Source organism: Charadrius vociferus, unplaced genomic scaffold (assembly GCF_000708025.1).
Source record: "Charadrius vociferus isolate BGI_N301 unplaced genomic scaffold, ASM70802v2 scaffold287, whole genome shotgun sequence".
In the NCBI taxonomy this organism is placed as follows: domain Eukaryota; kingdom Metazoa; phylum Chordata; class Aves; order Charadriiformes; family Charadriidae; genus Charadrius; species Charadrius vociferus.
Window position 1 is genome coordinate 3,432,492 of NW_009649568.1, and position 20,976 is coordinate 3,453,467.

At 36.6% G+C, this 20,976-nt stretch overlaps 1 protein-coding gene across 1 annotated transcript in view; it reads right to left on the reverse strand.

The window, feature by feature from the left end:
* Nucleotides 1-20,976, reverse strand: part of EPHA6 (EPH receptor A6) — a gene marked incomplete at its 5' end in the record, with an annotated part of 384,562 nt that overhangs the window by 129,902 nt on the left and 233,684 nt on the right. The window contains 2 exons of the mRNA XM_009890121.1: nucleotides 8,141-8,303; nucleotides 8,728-8,775. Of these exons, the coding sequence (XP_009888423.1) occupies nucleotides 8,141-8,303; nucleotides 8,728-8,775 (211 nt within the window). The remainder of the gene's footprint in view (nucleotides 1-8,140; nucleotides 8,304-8,727; nucleotides 8,776-20,976) is intronic.

The following is a 20,976-nucleotide window of genomic DNA, read 5'->3' on the forward strand; positions in this document are numbered from 1 at the left end:
CTTTTCTTCAACAGACATTCATTGCCAAGGAGACAACCCAGGGCCTTTATTTGTGAGAATTAAAGGTGCAAACGTAGGGACTGATTCCATGGTTCAAAGAAGCACTCTGCAGCTATCGAGATGAAGTAATTCATGTGTCCTGGATCATTTCTGCTGAATGGAGCTGCTATTTCTTGGTGTTTTAGCTAAAACAGATGCAATCTATCGGTTTAATACCATATATTTTCTATCAGGTACTAGAGTCAAATTAATGAAGGGGAGAAATTCCAGACTGACTTAGTTCTTTCCACCTCTAAGCAATATGATTTTTAGCTGGGACTGTACGTACTTAAGAAGTGATCATTCTGTTTCTCTTGTTTGTATTTTACTGTGTTGGCAGAGGTGCCAGAGTCCAATATATTAGGATTTTTTTCTCAAGTAGCCAAATCACTATAAGGGGCTTTCAAACCTGCAACTTCTTGATGGCCTTAATTTACTTGTCAGATAAAAATGTCAAATGACAGACAAGTATAATTGAAAAATGTGGATTTGTTAAAAACTGACAGAGGCAGGTAAGGCAAAATGATGGAAATACATATTTTTGCTTGAAGTGATCCTTCTAGAAATCAATAAAGGCACAGTGCTGTGAACAACACATACATAAGCACATGTGTATGCGCATACACAAACTCCTCAAACGCAAGTAAAAGGTTCCCTAAAACACTATCTAGGCAGTGAGAAGTTAATAATCAGGGACACTTGATAATTAAAATTTTTACAGCATTTTGCCATTCTAAATTAAATTCAGCATGTCCCTCAATCTCTCTGTTTTCTTGTTTTTCCAGCTTTCTCTTAAGTTCAAGTGGTAAATACCAAGAGCTTTAATATGTTTTTTTTTTTTCTGTTGTGCATGTTCTTGAATCTTTTTTGCCATTTCCTGCTTTTTCTTCCTTCATTTTTCCTCTCCATCAGCTGTGCATATTGGTATATAACCCTGTGTTTCTCCTCAGGACTATTCTTGATTATGCAAGACAGAAAAGCTCAGTTTAAAAAAAAACATTATGATAGGTTGCAAAGCCAAGCAAGTTCCTGCAACCTTATTTCATCTCTTTGTGTGTACATATTAGAGCGCTGCATTTAATCATAGAAGTACATAGCATTTTTTCCTGAATCTCATTTGTTAGACAACATGGCCAGCATTCATGTAGCTAAAAATCAGTATTTTGTTGTCTCTACACTGTCCTGTGCGTTGTCTCATATCTGCCAACTATGCACCACCCAAATCCGTCCAGTCTGGGGATGATTAGTAGCTCTGTGATCAGGGATGAATGTGGATGTATCATGTATGGGGCCATACTCCATTTGATAGTTAAAGCTGATAGGCAAAGGGGTGAGGAAGTGCTGGCGCAACAGGAGTATGTAAACCACTGGCAGTGCTAAGACTCATAAGGGAGCTTAGTACCTATCTAACTGGGCTGGCTGTTTTGTCTGGTAGTATGTTTCATTCTCTCTGCTCAATAAGTTCATTTTGACAAAAACATACTTTAAAAAAGGAGTAGCATAAGTCAAGGGAAACGAAGATTTATTACTTAACCCTGCAAATGATTAGATAGTATACTATAATGTTTGGGTGTTAAAACTCTCCAAACATTTCATAGCTGCAACTAATGTGATTAGTCAAAGTGGTGATTTCATTTTAAAACTGCACGATATATCATACATGTACCCAGAAGCATATTATTCAGATAAACTCTTCGCTCCAGTTATTCTTCATGCTTAACTTGGGTTACATGCCTGAAATAACATTTAAAGTGTCTAATTGCATTGCTCCGGCTTCCTTACTTAACACCATGCCCAGAAATCCCTCCTGCATCCAGCCTGGTGTCAGTTCTGTCCCCACCACCTACTCTTTACATCTATGACATGTCTCAGCTCCTCCCTGGGTTTTTCACCCAAATGTGTGGAGGAGGAGCTGCACTTTCCCTGCTCTCTGGGCTGAAGGGAAATATCCCGAGGCTTCTTCACTTCCTCACCAGGTGGACTGGAAGAAACGGTGCAGATGTTTTAGTCACAGTGCAAGAGGATGAAAGACAGAGAGAATCTTCCAGCTCTGTTCTCCTTTCTTTTCTTTGACCCAATTTCTCCAAAATGTTTTAAAAGGTTGTGTATTTGGTATAAAAAGGCTGGAAGCCCTAATGACAGCTCACTTCTGTCTGTTAGCTACATCCTTTAGTTATTTCAGTTTGACATCTATCAGGCAGTGGACCTTCCAGCAGACCGAAAGATAAAAAAGTTGACAGAAAGACAGCTAGATAGATAATACTGAGTAGCTGTAAGATAGATAAGTGTGGACGGTGAGAACTGGAGCTCTAATAGACACAAACTGGCTGTCAGATGGATTTACAAGGTATTTTAAACAACAGTGCTTAAGGACAATAGGAAAGAAAAATATAAAGTCTAATTAGGGTAACCTTTACATTTTCAGAAGTGCTGCAGTTCCTGTGCTCCAGTGAGCTGATGGGCTCCAATCTAAGAGGAAATGTGGGAAAGGGAGGAGGCAATGGAATGGCAAACTTAAAAAGGACTTTTAAAAGGGAAAAATAATGGCATCACTAGCATAACAACGTAAAACTTTTTGGTATTTGTTAACTTGAAACGTCTTCTTCCAAGTGTTATCCCTAACATTAGCTTCCTGACCTGTGGATGAATGGAAAGCCTGTGCAAGCAGTTTGAGACCCGAGCAAGGATGTTGTTCTTGTTTAGGAAATGCAGAGGAAAAGTAAAGTCTCTGGGCACATACAGTAGAGAAATGAGATAGACCGAAGTCAAATTTGAAGAACAAATGGCTGAAAATATAAAACACAGTAAGGAAATACTTCAAGATTAAAATGAGATGTTCTGATGTATCCAGTGCTGACTACTTTGAATGAACAGTAGGACTAGGCAGACTTGGGGAGAGATCCAGCAAGACAGTTTCTAAATATGAGGTATGTGCCATCTCCTTTGTTTGTCTCAACCAGAAATTTAATTTACTATTGTTAAAGCAGCAAACATTCTAACAAAAAAATCTCTATCTGGCATTGGCAATTTAATTTGCTTCTAAAAATCCTAGGGACAGCTCTTCTGTCATGGCATGAATCGGAGCACGTGCTTGAAACAATATTGGACCTCTATCAGAACCAATGATTCAGGATACATCTCTTGAGCTTTGGAGTTCTGGAACAAATGGAGTTCAGGATCTATCACACATCTGATGGCAAATCTAAAATAGCATGATTTGAAGCTGAAAAGTTAAAGACAGACTTTGTGGATGTGGGAAGAGGAGGAAGAATGTGAGAATTCAGCAGATCTGGCATACAAGAAAGTCTCCATGTGCGTCTATGGTAAAGAAATTTAAGTTACATCAAGATCAGGGTTGCAGGCCAATTGATTTTTCACAGTCCTCAAATTTATAAAATACCTAATCAGGTTTTCTACTGGTATTTCTGAAATTTTAAAATTTTTATTGTGATTTATTTGTAGCACACAAAAATCTACATTGCTTCTGGATTAAAAATTATCATGTGCTTATATTTATCACTCTGTTGAGCCCAAGCCCTAGTCCACACTGCACACATGCTAGTTTGCCCCTTAGCTCCCTTCTGGAACAAGTCAACTAGTACCTTTTCAGATTCTTTTTTTCCTAATGACAGGAAGGCTGACATGGGAAATACCCTCAGTTTTAGAACAAGCCCTGCACAAGAAAGCAAGTGCACTACCTAACAGCTGTAAATTGTTCAACACTTTACAAATTCTTCTAGGCACAAGGGCCTCTGAGGTGATATAGTAAAAAACATACCTCCAGAAAAAAGGAATGCTTTGAATCATTAATTTAAAAAAAACCAACAAAACAACAAACAAACAAAGTCTTCCATAAACAACTAGTTAGAAGACAGAGAGAAAAAATAGAGAGGGAGAGAGAAAACGGTTAGAGATTAAAGCATGTTTGCCCTGGGACAAATGATTTTTTATTCTCAGAATACATTTTATTCTATCCAAGAAGGACCAGAGTTTTTTGTGGTGACTCAGAGACCAGTTACTCCTGATACAATTAGGAGGTATCTATACAAGGGGCAATGCTTTTAAACTAAAAGAGAGTAGATTTAGACTACACATAAGGAAGAAATTTTTTACGATGAGGGTGGTGAAACACTGGAACAGGCTGCCCAGAGAGGTGGTAGATGCCCCATCCCTGGAAACATTCAAGGTCAGGTTGGACGGGGCTCTGAGCAACCTGATCTAGTTGAAGATGTCGCTGGTCCTTGCAGGGCAGTTGGATTAGATGACCTTTAAAGGTCCCTTCCAACCCAAACTATTCTATGATTCTGTGATTCTATACATAAAAGCAGGAAGTACAAGTGAGGTTATGCTTCAATTTATAGATACAGCAGTGGTACGTGTGTGTGCTGGAGTGTATGACGCCCTGTCAGCTTTGCTAGAAGTGTTTTGCCTGTAAGGTGCTGAAACAGAGAGACTAAACAAAATCGCAATAAGGAACACAGTCAAAAGCAGTAGCTACTATGCTTTGTAAAGGTATTACATTTTCCAGCTGTAGCCTCTTAGCTTTAACAGTGGAAGAAATGCCTGACAACATCCATTCATCCATCCCTGCTTCCCTGAAAAGAATTTTTCTGACTTTTCCAGGTAACTCCATTTCCTTTCATAAAAAAAGTACAACTTTTATTCTTTTAGATGTTTTGTTTCTTGGTCTCTGTAGCAGGGAGAAGAGTCCAAGAAGAACATGCTCCCCAAGCAATGGCTGCCTCAGTCTCCTGGTCACTAAGTGAGGGTGCTTCCCAAAAAGCTAACTGTTTTTTCATTATTGCTACAGAGTTGGTCTTCTTTCTGCCTCATGCTCCACCAATGATAATTATACGAAAATATCTTGCTGTTCCTAGTAATAATGTACCTATTTTTATCCTGTATAACTGAAGTAGCACAGATAGTGTTTCAACCAGTAAACTGGAGAAGGCATGACAGCACTGTCCTGCCAAGGACAGTATGTTTTAGGATACTGATATACACGTCTCACAACTGATGAACCATTACTTTTTTACTTGTCTATCACTTTAAGAAAAATCCTAATTTTGGATTGCTCACTTTACCTCTATTTATTAACAACTTATGTCAACATTCAAGCAGGGTAAATGGAATAACCTTGGATGCTCACCTGCAACTGGTCCTGGAATTCTTCTCTATGTGCTAAGACTATAATATGTATAATTGGTGGACAACTGAAGGATGTTACAAGCTAATGCCTATTGAGAAGAATTCTTATCAAACACGACTTGAAATATTTTTTGTCATATTTAAGAGATTGTTGGATGCTAAATTTTCTGTTGTCAACACAGACTGTTAAAAGACTCTATTCTTCCCAGCCTTCTCATGAAAACATTAACTTTATATAAAATCAGTATAGCCCATATTAAATTAATTAAAATCCGGCTAACGAAAGACCACAAGAAGCAATTGTGGAAAAACGTGGAATTTTCACCAAGTAACTTGTTTCTAATTGGTAGGGATGGAGGGTCCTGCAATAGTCTGCCTTGGTCTGATATTATTTGGTATCTTTCAGAATAATTGAGAAGAATACTTACAAAAATCAGAAAATTTTCAGCTGAGCTGGTTTGTAAGACAGATGCACACCAGCAAGAGCTAATTAACATTTACATGTACCGATACAGCTATGCAGTACATGTCTCAACACAACCCTCCTGAATCCCTCCATCTACATGTAGGTCAGTATCTTGGAATACAATGGTACTGACAAAAATGTTGCTGTGTTCTAGTTATTCAACTGTGTAAGAAAATGCTCTAGTTCAGGCAGCAAGTGCTTAGATCTGTAAGTAAAAGAAAACTTAATTATAAGGAGGTAAGATGTGTTAGGTCTGTTTATGGCATCACCCTTCAAAAAGGGTGTTAAAATTTTGGAGGGCTACAAAATGATTCAATGTTTGGAAAAACTGGTCTATTTTAGAGTGAGAGGGAGCATTTTTATCACTTACAGGAAAGATAAGAGAATTCTTAAAAATGGCATACACATTTAGATGATGAAGAGATTTCTGATAGGCTTTTTGATTTGGCAGAAAAGGGTCACAAGATATAAGCTAAACAAAAAATTCAGGCTAGAAATAAGGTGGGAATTGTTAATTATGAGGCTTAAGCACTGGTACTATCTACCTATAAATATGGTGAGCTCCCCATTAATGGAAGACTTTAAATCCAGACTACTTGTATATGGTAGATGTTACTTTTCAATCTATTGTCATCAGCTCTCTGGAAAAGTTACAGAGTTAAAGACATGTGGCCTGTGTCATGAAAGGGGTACAAATGAATGATCATAATAATCTGATATTGCCTTGAAGTTTAGAATAGACCGATTTTAAAAATACTGCTGTGAGAAAGTAAGATATTTGGAGAGCAACAAGGCATCATTTGACTCATCACTGAGTACTGCGTCAATTTGCAATAAGTAGTATTTACCAGTGGGCACTCACTTTGCTTTTTTTCCCCTTTGAAATCTAAAGCAGTAGTGTATAAATATTTGAATAAGACCACAGTACTTTGAACTACCCTTTTATTTAAAGTGAAGTCTTTATCTAGCTCCAGGTACCATTTCAAACAGCGGCAGAATTTTTCTCAACCTGCATCTCAATTGACCATAAACAAAACCTCTTCTGTCTACATTTCCTTTCAATCACACAATGATTCATATTTATAACAAACCAAATACTTTTAGTCAGGCACAAGCAATAAATATTGGTAAAAAGCAAATATATAATGTGTATTTATGTTTCACTACTGAGATTCACACTGAGTGCTTAGAGGAAATAAATGAGAGTGTTGTGAGCTCTAGCTCACCACGCAGCCCAACAGGTTGCATTAGTGCAACTGAGAAGGAGACATGGGGCTGGGAAGCAGTGGGTGAAATCTCACTCCCAGGAGATGCTTTTATCAGCAGTGCCAATGAGGGAAATGTCACTGGGACCGCAGCCTTCCTGATTTAGATGGGTAAGTCACATTTCCACAAATATGATGTAGGCTCATAGAGGCTTAAATAACATTTACTTTTGATAAGACTTATGTCCCTGGGTACCTAAAACCTCATACTTATTGCATCAGAAGATGCAGAGAGGATCTACTGGAATTTTTGAACGCATCCAAGTGCTCAACTCCTATTCAGACCAATTGGCTTAAGTACCCAGAAAATTTTAAAAAGTCCAATTAGGCATTAAACACTTGGAAATCTATCCCTAAACCATTTTTGAAATAGGAGTTAAAGTACAATGAAAATGGAACACAAACCCATGGGTGCTCTTGAAAACACTTATATAGTTTTGAGTCTGTACTTTAGGCTTAAGCAACTTGAATTCTAAAACACTAATGAAAAACGTGGTATACATAATTGGTTAATTAAAGTAATTTCATTAATGAGTGTTTTAGTGTTGTATCTACTATACTAATTGTATCTCAAATGCTTGTAAATACCTTGTTTGCAGTGTCTTTGAAAATGAAGGGCAATACATGACTTAAATATAAAATTGTTCAGAGCATGAACATCATACACAGCATCAAGCCTTTTTGCACAGTCTGTAGGAATAGGTAGGCTTTTTGCTTCTTACTGGCAAATTTAGTTAGCTTATTGGTTGATGGAAATGCATATAAAAGTTTTCTTTTTTTTTATTTATTTTATTTGTAGAGTCTGGGAGCACTAAAAACTGCAGAGAAAAGACTCCATCACTGTGTTCTGGGAGCTTGCAATAAGCTGCTGGACTTACATAAAGCCTGAGTAAGGGTATTTCTAGATGTCAAAAGGAAGGCCTTCTTTAAGGAAAGAAAGGATCATAGAATCATAGAATATCTCAAGTTGGAAGGGACCCATAAGGAAATTATGCAGAAGAAAACATTCCTTCAGCTGAAGAGTCGGGCTAAAATTTCTATTTGTTGTTATAAATCCAGAAGTGTGAGGCTGAGGCTTACTTGTTTTTTATCATACAGCAGTGGTCATTTTCTGATAAGCAAATGGTATGAATTCAGCCATTCAAACTCCCAGTGTCTCACTATTTTAGAATTAGATGCTACTTCTATTATATTTGATTTTATTTCCTTCAGTGAAACTTACTTTCATCTCCAGTTTCAAATTCAAACTTCTGGCTATAGCCGCTGTATCCTGCTGCCGTCCTGACTCTGATATGAAATATATACTTGGTGGCTGGCTTGAGACCTGTGATGATAACACTTGGAGCCTTGGACCTTGTGGAGGAATAGCTGAGCTGCTCATGCTCCTGAGGGACAAAAGAGGGGAGAAATGATATCAAGTTGAGTTGTACAAACTTTGCAAAAATGATATAGCAGAACTGAAGCTCCACATTCTTCTCACGAATGTAAAATGTGTTTATAAAAGGAGGTGCCAGTATGGATTTCTGTACTTTGATTTTGGGCTATAGTCATAATGTATGATATGGCCTTGACTTATATTTCAATTTTTTGTCTTTAACCTTGCATAGAAACACATCACATCTTTGTGACTTGGGTTAGTAATTACACTGTAGTCAAAACAATATGGAATTAGTACAAGACTACATTCACAGAAAATGGCAGCTAGAATGGTAGCTAATTATTTTTGCACAATGGACAAAGTAGGAGGTCAGTAAATACTAGTAAGCTGTAAAGTAAAGATGTGGGAGTATTCAAATACCCGCTACTCACTTCTACCCGCAGGTAGTGCCAAAATGCCGGCGCTATCCGTGGGTAGACCTGTGGGTAAAAGAAAATAAAAATTAACTTTTTCTTTAAAGCCTGTAAACTTCTAGCATGGTTCAACTGCTTCACTGCTGTTGAACTTAATTTTCCTTTCCAGGTAGCAGTAATGTAGTCATACATGAAATTCCCTTTCTCACTCTATAAGGAGAAACACTCCCTGCAAAAGTCCTCTGTTTATCTCCTAGCAGTTGATCCTGAGCATCTGCTGAGAATTCCTGACTCTCGCAGAGATCACTGGGAATTATGGTGTGCGGGGATCACTGGGAATTACCACAGCAGACCAGCTGCTGTAGTATGGAGACCAGCCACATCGATTGCTGCGCGAAAACTAAGTGCTGCTTTGCTAGACAGGTCGCTGATGATACTTTTACATGAGGGGATGACTTAAAAGAAGAGAGGGTTTATTCCCTGTCATTAGTTACTGTCACTTGATAAATCAGTAATCATTTATATGGTGCCTTAAGGCTAGCTTTACTTTGTTGCAGCAGGATTTGTCTCCAAACTGACATGTGAGCAGAAATGTCCTTGGCATATGCTTAACAATCCAACTGTGATACCCATAGGGCACCATATACATTTATTATACTATGCAGTAACATTATAGTATGTATAAGTTATTCAAAGGCTGCTTCCAGCCTGTCAAGAAGGAAACAATCTGGTTCACGGAAGAGATATAACCAGAAGAACAGGTTTCAGTTAGATTTTGCTGGACTCTTAACCTCTTCTGAGCAACATATGTATATTTTTTTATATAAAACAAACAGTTTTATATAAAATATGCTAAGTTGTCTTTAGTCACAGTGTAACAAAGTCAGATTAGCATAGGGTAGCAGGTATATCAGTATTCCCCCAGTAGGCATGCAAGGAGTTGGCTAAGAAAACCAAATTAAAAAACGAACACACAAAAATAATCTAATTATTCTGTTAAGTGAAAGAGGAGAAGGAGGGCAACAATCACCAATATCTAAAATACTAGCATTTAATGCTCACTTCAAACAGTGGAAATAATTTGAGAAACTCTAGTAAGAGAAAGTGTTGGTTTGTTTAACAGTCTATTACCAAAATCTGAAACAGCAAGAAGTGCATATTTAAATTGAAACAGTAAGACACAGTGTACAAGTAATCTTATGGATAGAGACTACAATTAATATATCACCTAACAAATTATATAACTATCAGAAGATTTACTTGAAATATTATAACCTCACAGGTTAGTGAATTTTAGACATACTTTTTTTTTTAGAAATTTCAGAAAATGTTTATTTTCTTCTGACAGAAGGCCAACCTATTAAAGTGATGGAATTATATTTTTTTTTTTGTGATTAAGGTTGCTTCGACTTGAAAAATCGCATGTTTGTGAGCAAAAAAGGTATAATAGGTTAAACCTCTGATTTGTAAGGAAACAGAGAACTCCTACACATACAGAGGAGTTATCATACTACTTTATGGACATTTGATAAACGTTCACTGTGTCATGAATAGCTAATTTCTATTCTATAGCCTTGTTATACGTGCAAATTCCAAGGACTTCCATGTGTAGAGGGGTCATATAACTTAACATGTAACTTGGCCAGGATATGCAAACTTGGAGAACACAAGACTTTATTTAGTAATTAAGTTGCTGACTAAAGTGTGTACATTTCTGCCCAAAGAGACCAAGTCTTTCAACACAAGCTAGCAACCAGCTCAAAACAAACCTAAGAATTAGTTAAAAAAAAAGAAACCACCTGATTTTGCACTATCCTAAAAGCACAATGAATCATAGGTATGGCCCAATGTTTGTGATCTTGCCCGTTAAATGCAGTATCAATACAAGACTGTTTCTGCACTTCAGTCCAGGTAAAGATGTGACATCGAGTGAAGGAAAGACTCTGGAAACGTTCATTAATGGTTAGGTAAACAGCAAATGCTTGTTTTATACAGGTATTAGTATGCTTCAGTTCAAATTTTTAATCACTACTACATGGCTCCCATCTGTCATGACCCAGACATAGGTGGGTAGAGACTTTATACTCTGGAATGCTCTGGAAATTCTTATTTAGGCTCCACAACCTGTAAGATAAGGAGGAGACCAGCACCTAAGGGATTTCGTTGTAGAATATAATAGTCACAAGCCATTTCCTTTCCCCAGACTACCCTGCTGCTTGAAATCAAGTTCTAGGTATTTAACAATTTACTGTTTTTTCTGAACTACCGGAGAGATTGCAGAAATAAAATTTCAGAATAATTTGAGGGAATTAGGTCCTGTTTTACCTCAAAAAAAAAAGAAATAGGTTCCTTCAAAGGAGGATGGAAATTTTGTCAAAAAATGGTGGAGAGTCCCCAAGATCCAATGATAAGAGTTACTCCCTGAAGCCTGCAGAACAAGGCCAAAGCAGTGAAGAACTGGGAATGACTTCTGAAAAAAACAACCTGAGCTATATATTACAGGCTAACTATTGCTTGTGTAAAACACAGTATTTGGAATATAACAACTCCCTAACCAGGGATGTGGATTTGTATTTGTTCAAATATAATCAGTGCGGCAAGGACTAGGATGGTAACATTTAATCAACAAAATGGATCCCTCCATCCGTGTCACGTCCAAGGGTTGTCTGGCTTGCTGTCCCCTCACCACCTGCCTGTGGCCACCTGTGGGAAGCCCTGAGGGGTCCCATCTCCATGCTGTCCCATTTCCTTTCTTCTTTCCTTTCTGCAGCCTCTTAATGCCATCCATCACAGAGTCCAAAAAATGATGTCTAGGAGTACATGATCATAAAGGTAATACTGCTGTCACATGGGAAAGGGGGTAGGATTTGTTACTGTAAATGAAATAGGGGAAAGAGAACCTGTCACCTTGGTGTGCTTGAGAAGTAAAAGCTTCAGAAGCCTGCACCTGAGGAGGAAGTTGCTCAAACTTCAGACAAAATGATTAATAGCTGGAAACTTCGTAGTGTTTTATGTGAATGTTTCACACAAAGAAATCAGCCTTTTTGGACAGGATTCATACATATGACAATCTCTGAAGAGTGGATACTTTGCCATTACTCCCTTCTCATGACAATGACAAGATCTGCAGCCTACCTGGAAACACAAAGCTTTCCACAGAGAGACACAATTTGAGGTTGATGGGGGTGGCTCTCAAGGTTGGCCACCCCTTCTGCCGTGGTCTTTCCCAGGGAGGCTGAAAACAGTCTCAGAATAGAACAATACAATTCTAGTCTGCAGAGAAGTATGCGATACTTTGTCTTATTCCTGCCACAGAAAATATGCCCTTACTTCTGCAAGGATTCTGGGTTCAAAAAGTGAATTTTAAATTGCAGGGCTTGGATGTTCCATCGAAATGAAACAATTCTGACTGTGAGAGACAGTGTTCACAAATCTGTAACAGTTTGGTCTGTGCATGAATGCGAGTACCTTTCAGAATTAAATTATTTCCTGCAGCCACCTCTGCACGAGTACCTGAATTTGTATCTACCCTAATTTTATACTTGGCTTTATAGTCCAGACATTTTTTCATATCTAAAGAAATAGACTGACAGAATGGAAGTTACAATGGTGCTAATGGTCTAAGACTAGACAAACTGATTTAATGGAGTAGCAGGATCAGAGTATAAATAATAACGAAAAGCTTTCTGCTTTTGCAATGCACAAGAATAGCTGGATCTGTCCCATCAACATATGCTGCAACAAAACATTTCCACTGGATGACATCATCAGTTTAGACGGTAGTGCTTCATTATGCCTCACTGAAAGTAGCTCATTTATTAATGAATGTCACATTCATTCAATAGCTAGATGTTATATTATAGTTATGAGTATTAACATTTTTCTCATATGCTCAAAAGAAAGGGGATTCCCTCTGATGACATTAACACTTGCAAACAAATAGATAAACCTCCACATGCCACACCTATATCAACATGCTGCTCTCTAATCTTATTCCCACCTTACTTCAGAGGGAAAAAGCACAGAAAGGAAGACTTTGTGCATATATGTGAAGTAAAATATTGATAAAGACGAACCAAAATGTGATGAACTTTTATGAGTTTAGAATGCAATCAAAGAGCTTACATTTTAATATTACAAGTGAGAAAAAGTATATATAACTAAAAATGTTTAGTGCAAAAGACTATTAATGGAAATAAAAGATGAAATGCAGAATTTTCCTTATAGTGCTCAAATAACACTTAAAAGATTAACTTTGCAAGTAAAGCAGTGATAAAAATCCAGCCACTCTCAGGCATACAAGATTTGCCACCATTAATATTGGAATGGGAGAGAAATGCGGCTCTAATCAAAATAATATCAGTCCTTTTTTTCAGCAACTGAAAAAGGTAACCAAATATAATTTTCTATAATTTATAATATATAATGGGAGCTCCAGGAGTTACCACTCTCTTGCAGTTTACTGTCTCTAGCTTATTTTATGAATGACAGTCAAGATATGCAGTTCATTGAGTCCCAGGAGTAACTGAAAAGCCTTCTTAAATTGACACTGGGGAAAGGGTTTTCAAAGGCTTCTGCCAGCTGAAAACATACTTATTGTGTACCCACAACTTCCAATTATACGTGTGTGGAAAGAATCCAGGGAGACAGTAACTGAATTTACTATCAGCTGCTTGCAAATACATTTTCTAGTTTAGATCCATTGTCCTCCAACATGAAAATTCTGTACTTAAGTCATATAATCTTGCTTAGCCTTTTCAGAGCATTATCACTTAACAGAAAGAAATACTAATAGAGATTCAATCTATATACCACAGGGACCAGGTCTTTCTCCTGTGCACTAAAGCACAATGTCAAAGCTGAGTAAGTACCACATTAAAGTAAAGAAGATTCAGAGTTCCATGATTCAGACATTATCAATGTTTAAATAAAAGCACCAATAGTAAAAAAAAAAATCTTTTATGAGACCATTTGGTCACATTTTTCTTCTTTCCTAGATATATCAGTTTGAAGGACATACACAATGTGACCTACAGAGGAAGCATCATTATTTTAAAGGAATGCCCGCAATTCTGTAAGATAGGACATTTTATTAATCATAGTTCTGGTCCATCGTGAAATGAAATCTCCAACCCCTTCCTTACTTTTCTCATAGAATCAGCTATGATGCACTTAATTACCTCCAGAGTCAGCTGAACTTTAATGTGATACACATTAGAATAAAACAGTAGGTAATTATTAGGTATAATCAATATGTGATTAATCAATTCAAATAGAATCTATGAAACAATTAACAGCTAAGTGTGGAGTTTGTACCTACTGTCTGTGTTTTCCAAGAAAAACATAGCCCCCTCAGCTCTAATTTATGGAAATTGCATTTGATTTACACTGCCTATATTCCTCTCACAACTAATTTGTCCCAAATAATTCTCAAAAATTATTGCCTTACTTTGCAATAAAATATTTCCATAACATGATTTCTGAATGCCTATTGCCCCATGTCTTATCTTGCTTCTCATCTTACACAGACTGTTGTAGATGGGGAGTAATTACACTGGAATCAGTAAAATTAACTACACCTGGGAAACTCAGTCTGTCTTTGAAAGCTTCTTTATCTTTCCTAATTTTGTGCATGATTTTCTCTTAGAAGACCATTTTGACCTACAGTATATCTATTAACATGAATGCCAGCAGTAATATTTGGAAGACATTAGAGAAAAGACTCATAGGTCCAAAAATGTACTTCTAACATTAATTACTGTCTGATTCCAATGTGATCAACAGGGTTAGGTAAATTCTCATTGCAATATAGAGTGACAAAAACATTACAATAATAGAAATAATATTCAAAGATACCATTCATATTCTTAAAAAACCCTTCCTAAAAATATTGTACCTTTGGTTTCCAACTGAGCTGACCAACAAACTTAAATTTAGAAAAGTGATTACAGAAATCCGAGGGCCAATCTGAATTAAGATGAAAACTCTGACAGGAAAAAGTAGGGACATACAGAAAATTGCTGACGGCTCCAGTATTTGCTTCAGAGAAGAAATCTGCACCATTTTAAGGCATTGGCCACTTCAGGTTGTAATCGTCTCCCTTCCCTTCTCGACCTGCCTTGTGATTAATCAGAGATGTAACAGTTTGGGGAGCTGAAATACTAAAGTGTGCTTTACCTGTTTGGCTTTTCAATATTTTATATTATATTTTGATTGCCTGTCAGTCACCCCAGCACTTTCTCCACAGATAAAGTGAAGCTGTCAACAAGAAAAGGGGAAGAACAGATAACCAATCACAAAGAAAATATGGAAAGGTCAAAACCCAGCCAAACCTCATTTTAATTGGTTTATATACCTGAAAAGGCAGAAATGTATTGATGTGAGGTGAACCATGAAAAAGAGAAATTTAAATGAGGAAAGATGAGGACAGGGTGACTCTAAAACTGTTAATATTCTCGCCAGCACGAGGTGAGAGGTGGGCAGAGCAAACGCTGTGTGGTTAACATGGTGAGCCAAACGGGAACACCAGGTGTGAAGGCAGCAGATAGGACACTGCTGATCATACTGACAAGGAGATTAAATTGAAAGGAATAAGAACAGGTCTGTGCCTTAAGTTGGTGATGGAACAGGGTGCAATTCAGAATGTAATAAAGGGAGCTGGGGAACATGACTTTAATTTTCAGATAAGCGCAAATATTAAATTCCATCTTTCTAGCAGTTATGAGCTACTCTGATAACACTTGTTTTCTAATTAAAAATATTTACCAGTGAAGACTGCTGCACCAGTACCTCCAGGAGTCTTTCTAACTCCAGCATTAAAATGTCAGCCTCTCCAGTTGTCCCTGAATGTTTTTCTTATTTTTCCACTCAATTTAATATTTTTTGCCTCTGCACTCTCTTTTCGTGTTGGGAAGAAACAAGAAACTATCGCAAGCATGAACTAGCTTATTAATGGTAAAGATCAACTCAACTAGTACTCAGAAGTATCACTGTCATCTTTGGACAGTAAAGCACAGTTTGCTTTGAGATACCTAACAATAAGGTGTACCTTATAATGAGATAATAAACCATCTGACAAATACAGCTCAAGAGGAAACAGATGCAATCCTGCAAAATTTGAAGATTGGAAGCCTTCTGTGACTTTCTGTGTTGTGAAACAAGCCCAGAGAACTATGTACATACAGCCAATGGGCTAATTCCCAAGTCATTTGTTTGGTATATAAGATTCATACTTCAAATTTCTGAATCAGGTCCTGTATATGCCACTGCAGACTGGAGAGTCCAAGTAAGCAATACAGGTTCCTTCTCCCCATGCTCACCTTTAGCACTCCCCCCAGAGTCCAGCAATCTGCAGATTAGCGCGTTTCAGAATTAACTAAATTTGCTTCATTACATTTTACAGCTCATGGAGCTTTCTTCCATGAATTTACTTAATTATTTTTTGAACCAATTTTCCTTATGGCTTCCAAGACATCCTTAGGCAACAAGTTTAATTGCAAACTGTTTTTAAAAAATACTGGGATTTTGTTTTAGATCTGCTTCCTGATGATTTAATTGAATATATTCTAGTTCGTCTATAAGAAATAGTCATGAATAATCATGGATATCAGTGATTTGTTCTGCCAAACTCAACATATCTCTGTGTATCATAGGAACAGTACTTCTCGTTACAAATGGGAAGCAGGTCACTGGATAATGAAATTTATAAATTGAAAACGCAAGACCCAGGAGAAAAGATAACAAAAAGGGACAACTCATGTGATGTAAAAAAACTAATGTAAAAAGCGACAGTCCAAACACCTGAAGATCTCTAAGTTGCTGAGACATATGGCAGGTAATCTTCTCATATCTAGCATTATCAGCATTGGTAAAATCACAGTAATGCTCTACACACAAAACTGCTGCATTCCCTCATGGCAGAACGCAAAATTGTGGTTCCTCTATTTCACATTGAAGTGTGAAGACATTTTACAACTGCCATGGAATTTCAATATAACAGCAATGATCCAATTTTTCAGAAGGCTTCTACAATGACGGTGACTTGCTATAATACAATATAGCCAGTGCTCTATTTTGACAAAAAAGCACAACATGTTTTCAAAGCTGTGAAATTCAAGTGAATCTGCCAATCCTAAAAGTGTAGTACAGCACTGGGTCAGCTACACAAAACTAAGCTCTAATGGTGCTGATGACAAAACCTGCGTAATTTACCTAATTTCAGTATCCCTATAATGTCCATAGCTAGTTATGTCCTGGATTTTGATGAGAGCTTCTGTTCTGTGCTGGACATTTTGTCAGGTTTGTAACAGCTTGCTGGAAAATTTTAACTGATGTGTGCAATGTATGCATTTTTACAAACATCCTTGCAAAAAGTACATACTGTACTAAAAACCTCTTGAGGCAACAAGCCTTTTCAACTCCTTTTTAAAATGTGTTTCAGCCCTTCAGGGTGGTAGGACAGGTAGAGTGACTGGGCTGATTTTAAGCTTGGTTTGAGTCTAGGTTGAATCGTCTACATATGTATCTCATATTCTTGGAAGAGGAGACTAACGTACACTTTTGTCTTTTCATTTGCCACTGAATATTTCCTACCTGGCAAATACAGAAAAGATTCTTATTGATATGCAACTGCTTGGAAACCAGGCATACTTAAAGCAAAACTATTCATAGTTGTTTACTTGGTTCATAGACACTCATAAGCGAGCTATTGACTGTGGTTCAGTGGTATTAATAAAGCTATCTTTTTTAGTTAAGTAAGAAAAATACCTACTTTTATACATAGAATTGATTCAGATTGCTATCGTGAATCTGGAATAAACGGCTGAAGTCATTAGGATTAACTTAAATCTACATGAATGTTACATGAGTATTTCACATACTAACTGTGTATACAGTTCTTCGAGACAACTACTTTCCTTTTCAGAAAAAATAAGGACTTATAAATATAGAATAATGTTGAAAATATTAATATAGATTTCAACACCATCCAACAAAAATCAAATATGGAGGAAGAATTTTGGCTCTAAGATGCCTGCTGTGACGCTAACTAAAGTTTGACTTTAATCACTCCAATACAAATAGTAAATGAGAGGCAAGAGCGAACACGCTGATCTATATATAGGGACAATCCACTGAGATTGTGCAGCATTTTTCATTATGCAAGCCTCTTCAGATATAAATATATCAATAACTATTGAAAAGTCACTGAAATATCAATGTCTTTGTGTATTTGTGAGCATGTGTGTGCATTTTTGTGTATCTCAGTGCAACCCAACAGCAAACATCTATCTTGTAATGTTAACTCAAAAGGGCTAAATTAACCTCTAGCATCATAACTATATTGCAGATCCTGGCATTACATCAACAATAAACATAGCATATTATTTATATTTATATTTTTTCCAAACACCTCAGTGAGTTAATAGAGGAGTATAAAGAAAAAATGGAAATCTTTTTCCAATTAGTTTAACATGAATTTCAAAGGACAAAGTAAACAATCTAACAAGTAAACTAAAATGCTCATGTTACACTTTCAAAACTGACAAAACATGCTTTGTTCCTATTTTTGTATCAGGGAAGTGCCCATTTGTAATTTAACTAACTTCACAGGGAGAATATTTTTGGAGTTTATAAAAACAAAAAAAAAATCTGAAAAATTTTAAAAGAAATTTTGACAGGTGACAATACCTTTTTAAAAAGGAAGAGCTGCCTCAGTCACTAAGGAATTGTGATAATATAATACGCTAGTACTTCTGGCAATATATGCAAGAAAAACAGACAGTGTGCAAGGTCATTGCAAACACAAGATGCATCAACCTGGTGAAGTTCCTACAGCAACATCAATGTTTTTATGAGCAGCAGGTGAATTCCTGCAAAAGACTCTAAAGCTATTAACAGCTCGGTAAGGAGTACATAATAATAGGTTGTTAACTCAGCCTCCCTGACAAAAACATCAAGAAAGGGCACTTTGAAACCCTTAATACTAATACATTAGGAAAAAAAAAAAGAAAAGAAAAAGATTTTTTACATTATGTTTCTTTAAATCAACAAAATAAACATTCATGATTTTATTAGGGTACAAAACTAACAAAACTATATAGGACTTACTGGATAACATACCCTTTCTATGAATTCAAGTTGGCTAACAAAATCATGCATTTAAATGAAGAACTCCTCTAATGTACATTTTTCATCCCAACAACCACCCACCACTCCCACCGCCACAGCCTATATTTAATACATGGTAAAATGCTTATACTACTATTAAACATGGAAATAGTACATTTTATTACATGAAAATAGAATGTGTCTCCCTAGAAGAGCTTCCTCTTTCCCTTTGGATTTTTCTTCCTTCTCCCAGAATGACTGCTTTGGGGACATCATTACTTAATAAAAAAGAGATTGCCTATATTATGCAGTCAGTGGCTTTGTCCCTGTTTCAGTGTGAAAAAAAATGTTAAAAGTGGAAGACTAATAACAGTCTTTCCTTCTGCATGGTTAACATGCAGTTGCAATTCAGTCTCAGAAGATGACAAGAAAGAAAAGGAACTTTCTCTGGTTTTCCCCCAAAAAGGAATACATGTCTTTTTACCTGTATCCCCCCAAATATCTCCCAAATGCATCAAGGATTGCAGGAAAAAACTGCAAGTGAAATGACACCGCATATTGCAACATTCCTGCATTTGGACAAAAATATAACCTCACTTATGTCTCAAAGTACATATCTTCTTGATTTAATCTGTGAATCCATCTTTATGGATGTGAAAGAACAATTAATGAACAGTAAGTTGTTTGTGTATTATGAAAATGCTGTCCTAGCTTTAGTTTTTAAAATAGTTTGGGCGCATAGATGAAGACTTTGGGGAACTTTTAAGCTAGTTCTTATTTTAAGAAGGTCTAAAGGAAACATTCTGGCAGGTTTGAGGGAAATGGAGACCCAGACGTTGTATTTAACTTATAAATGAGGAAATTATTTTTGCTTAGATGGCCATCCTTTGGCAGCTGCACTAGTTATATTTAGATAATTGCTCATGAAACTCACCATTCTTTATGCAATAATATGTCAAGCTTTTAAACCCAAAGTTTGACTCCTGAATGTGTGTTAAGGTACCTGAGGGAACTACAACTCTAACTTCAGATACTACTAAAACTTAATGCATCTAAACTCAAAGGTGAACACAATGAAACTAGTTAATACTAACAGCACCAACAACAATAACCTGTTTAAAGTTGAGAGTACATTCTCTATTTTGTTAATTCAGGATTAAACATGTTAAGCTTCTTACCACTTCCTTTTGTGCAATGGATTTATTCTCTCTGAAGAGATAACATTTCTTTTACAAAGTATGTTCATCAAGGTCATCTAAAGTTTGTCCTCAGGAGTGAGCTGAAACTTACTGCACTGTAAAGTAGAGGAATATGAATTTTGACCCTCTAATCACATGCTTAAGATTAACAGCTGATTCCTGTGCTTAACATTATTCTTGCTGTTTCAGTAAACTATTTTTAAAACTATTTTTTATGAAGTTCAAATGCTGAATGGCTAGAAAATTTTTTAATAATTACTTTGATTAGGAATCAACCTCTGCTATCAGTGGATTCAGCTTTCTTAGCTTTCTTTGAGGTATGGAACTAGCTTTGTGGTGCTAAATTTGTTGTCTTGTAATAGGTTGTATACCTCCTATGTCTATGTGTTTGAAAGAATTTGAAAACCATTTATTCAAAACCATTAATGTACTTTTACTATATTTGTGCAGCTCTTCTAGCAGTTACTGGAATACTCATTGTACATGCAATTTTCCTTGGGGAAAATGGAATTGGCTACAGACACGAACACAAGATCAGCAGAGATTGAACTAGGTTTTTTTTTAAAATCAAAACCACTAGGCTTGCTTAAACAGCATTATATTTCTCGTTGAGATTTTTTGGTTCAGCGGGAATGGCAATAGTAATAGCTCTGTAGGCTACTTTATTATTAAATACAAAGGTTTAGGAGCTATCTCTAAATAATTGACGACAACGATTAGGACACTAGCCAAACTGGGCACCTAATGGAGAAGGCCTAGCTCAGAACTGCTTTGATAAACCCTTTGCTGCATATAATTGATATTTAGAGGCCAGGTTTCTTTTTCTCCTAATAGTAATTATATCAGTGTCATTAATAATAGCTGCTGCAAGGTCCTTAAGTTCTTTCCTGCAGGCAAAAATTATATCTGGTCAGAGAGTCTCATAATTATTCACTCTCGTTTTCAACAGTTCTGAGATCTA